This window comes from Eurytemora carolleeae, unplaced genomic scaffold (assembly GCF_000591075.1).
Source record: "Eurytemora carolleeae unplaced genomic scaffold, Eaff_2.0 scaffold401, whole genome shotgun sequence".
NCBI classification, from domain to species: domain Eukaryota; kingdom Metazoa; phylum Arthropoda; class Copepoda; order Calanoida; family Temoridae; genus Eurytemora; species Eurytemora carolleeae.
Genome location: NW_019396469.1, coordinates 435,263 through 437,808, shown reverse-complemented (window position 1 = coordinate 437,808; position 2,546 = coordinate 435,263). Strand labels below are relative to the sequence as shown.

Genomic DNA, 2,546 nt, shown 5'->3' with positions numbered 1-2,546 from the left:
AATCTTAAAACTCTGATTCAAAACAGGTCGCATATTGAATTATAAATTTAAAAAATGCAAGCCGACTTAAAATATACTGGACCCCTCCCCCCTTCAGTTCAAATGTTTACTCATGTAGTCGAACCTGAGATTGTTGAGCTCTTCTTCAGCCGTATTAATCTCGTCAATTAAACTCTGCAGCATCAAATTACCTTCAAATCCAGCATCTTCTGCCATTGTGAAGTCTAAATCATGGATATATGTCTAAATCAACACATATTTTAAGAAAAATAGAAAAAAGCACATACGATTTATCAAATTGGGAACAATTTTAGTCTCGAAATCTCAGGGAGGGGCTCTGAATCCGTCAGGATCTGTCAGGGGGGGGCGAATGTCCCCCCGCCCCCCCCCTGTATCCCCCCTGTTTAGAATCGACGAATTTTTCTGAAATCGTTGGCGCAATTCCATGGAAGTTGCGAGAATGCCGGGTAACATTCTTTTCTAGGGGTTTATGATGCTTTGGCAACCGACCTATGGAGAAAATGACTGGTGAAAATTCCGGGAAAGAGCTGTTCGATATTTTTTAAATTTATAATTCTCATCTGGGAAAACTTGGAAATACACTTTTTTTTCAAATTTTTATTCGCGGTTTGCATGTGCAGGCGCGGACAAAAGGGGGGCGGGGGGTCAATATGGGATCGTAGCGAGCAATTTCACTTTTTGAAAAAGCTGAAGGTGGTTCAAGGGGTGCTATGGAAACGCCTCAACACGGAAACGTCTCAACACGGAAATGCCTCAAAAAAAAGCGGAAACCCCTTAAAAACCGGTTTTTTTGAGACGCTTCCACAATTTCTGCAAGAAAAACGGAAATCCCTCAAAACCCAGTTTTTGAGGGGTTTCCTCTTTATTTTGAGGCGTTTCCTAAAATTTTTGAGGGGTTTCCGCTTTTCACCTGACAATTATTTTTGAGGAATTTCCCAATATTTTTGAGGGATTTCCCAATATTTTTGAGGCATTTCCGCAAAATTTTTGAGGCGTTTCCGTATTTTAAAAACNAACAAAGGAATTGAGTTTTTGCCACAAACTCAGATTTTCTAATTCCTATAACTTAGCAACCCGTTTTCCTAGACCTTTGATATTTCAAACTATAAATTCTGGTAGATCATATAGTCTAAGTTTGAAATATCAAAGGTCTACACCATCAGGTTGCAAAGATTTAGGGGTTAGAAAATGTAAGTTTGTTGCAAAAACTCAATTCCCTATTAAACATTTTGCTTAATTTGGCAACAATTCTTAATTTTACTTTAAATAGTCTTCACAAGACGCTATCAAATCAGGGTGAAAACAGGGTTCCACACCCCAAAAAAATATTTGGCGGGGGGTCAGTTGGAAATGGCCCCCTCTAAAAAAAATTTTTAGGGAAACCTGTGTACCAGCTAGAAATGATGTCCTAAAGATGCTTCTTGAGGACAACCCCAGGGTTGCCTTAACTAAAAAATCAAATATATGCAGATCATTCAAATATTTATTTACATAATTAAATAAATATGTTCAATAATTTCTATACAATACTCAAATGGTTCCACAGCTGCCATGCAATTCTAAATGATTAAAAATAATTTTTGAATTGCATTATTATTATAATTATTAACATTATCATTATTATTATTATTATTATTATTATTATTATTATTTTTGTCTGACCCATATATTTTTGATATCACAGAGTATCTTTTAATTTGCACGTTGCATTCTCTGTAAATATATTCTTCATTTTTTTATTTATTATTGTTTTCATTATTCAGTATTCAATTATTTAATTATTGTACATTTACTTTATTTAACAAGTTGTTTCTTATCAAAATCTTAATTTTTATAATTCATTATCTTAATATTTACTGTATTTACTCATAATCTTATTTTCATTAATCATTATTTGTTGTTCTAAATCGCAAATTTTTTCTTCGGTTAATATTGATTTGATTTAAAATATTATTAATTCTGTAAGTATGAAAAGTAAGGAATTTATGATAAAAATGAAGTTATTTTTACAGATGTGTTGACTTAATGGCGCTTCTAGGAACAAAAAAATATGTTTTTTAGGAACATTTTTTACACTTTTGTATGGAGAGAGGCCGGGATTGTTGTTGTAATTTTAAGTAATCCTCCATTTAAAGAGTGACATATCTGATTCACAACGGTACCCTTTAAACCTTTACCTGAGTAATAATGAGATAAACAATTCTAGTTTTCCCATCTTAAAGAAATTCTAAAAATTTTCTTCATTTTTCCACTTCACTACCCAGCAAGAACGGAGACAACCAAGGAAGTCTAAAATTGACTTACAAGACACTGGGATAGGACGTCCTCAAGACCCACAATTAGACCGGTAGTCATATTTAGACCGGAAAGACAAGGTTCAGGACGCTGTTCATGAACTGGGGTATTAAGTTACTAATGTCATTTGTCTCTGCAGGGGTCCCTTGTGTGTGTCCGTATTTTTGTCTGTGTGTTGCTACATGTGTTTCCCTGGCAACTGTTTTAAAGCTGTTCTCCCCCCACGTCCC

General features: G+C 34.5%; 2 protein-coding genes across 3 annotated transcripts in view; one reads left to right on the top strand and one right to left on the bottom strand.

Moving 5' to 3' along the window:
* The window catches only part of LOC111703880 (uncharacterized), a 6,531-nt gene extending 6,276 nt beyond the window's left edge, over positions 1–255 (bottom strand). The window contains exon 1 of the mRNA XM_023475962.1: positions 125–255. Coding sequence (XP_023331730.1) covers positions 125–216 — 92 coding nt within the window. The 5' untranslated portion in view covers positions 217–255. The remainder of the gene's footprint in view (positions 1–124) is intronic.
* Positions 256–1,981: 1,726 nt separating this feature from the next.
* The window catches only part of LOC111703888 (uncharacterized), an 8,721-nt gene continuing 8,156 nt past the window's right edge, over positions 1,982–2,546 (top strand). For both annotated transcript variants that reach the window (XM_023475974.1, XM_023475973.1), the window contains exon 1: positions 1,982–2,059. Coding sequence is in view for 1 of the 2 variants with exons in the window: in XM_023475973.1 (XP_023331741.1) it covers positions 2,047–2,059 (13 nt within the window). In the remaining variant the exon portion in view is untranslated. The remainder of the gene's footprint in view (positions 2,060–2,546) is intronic.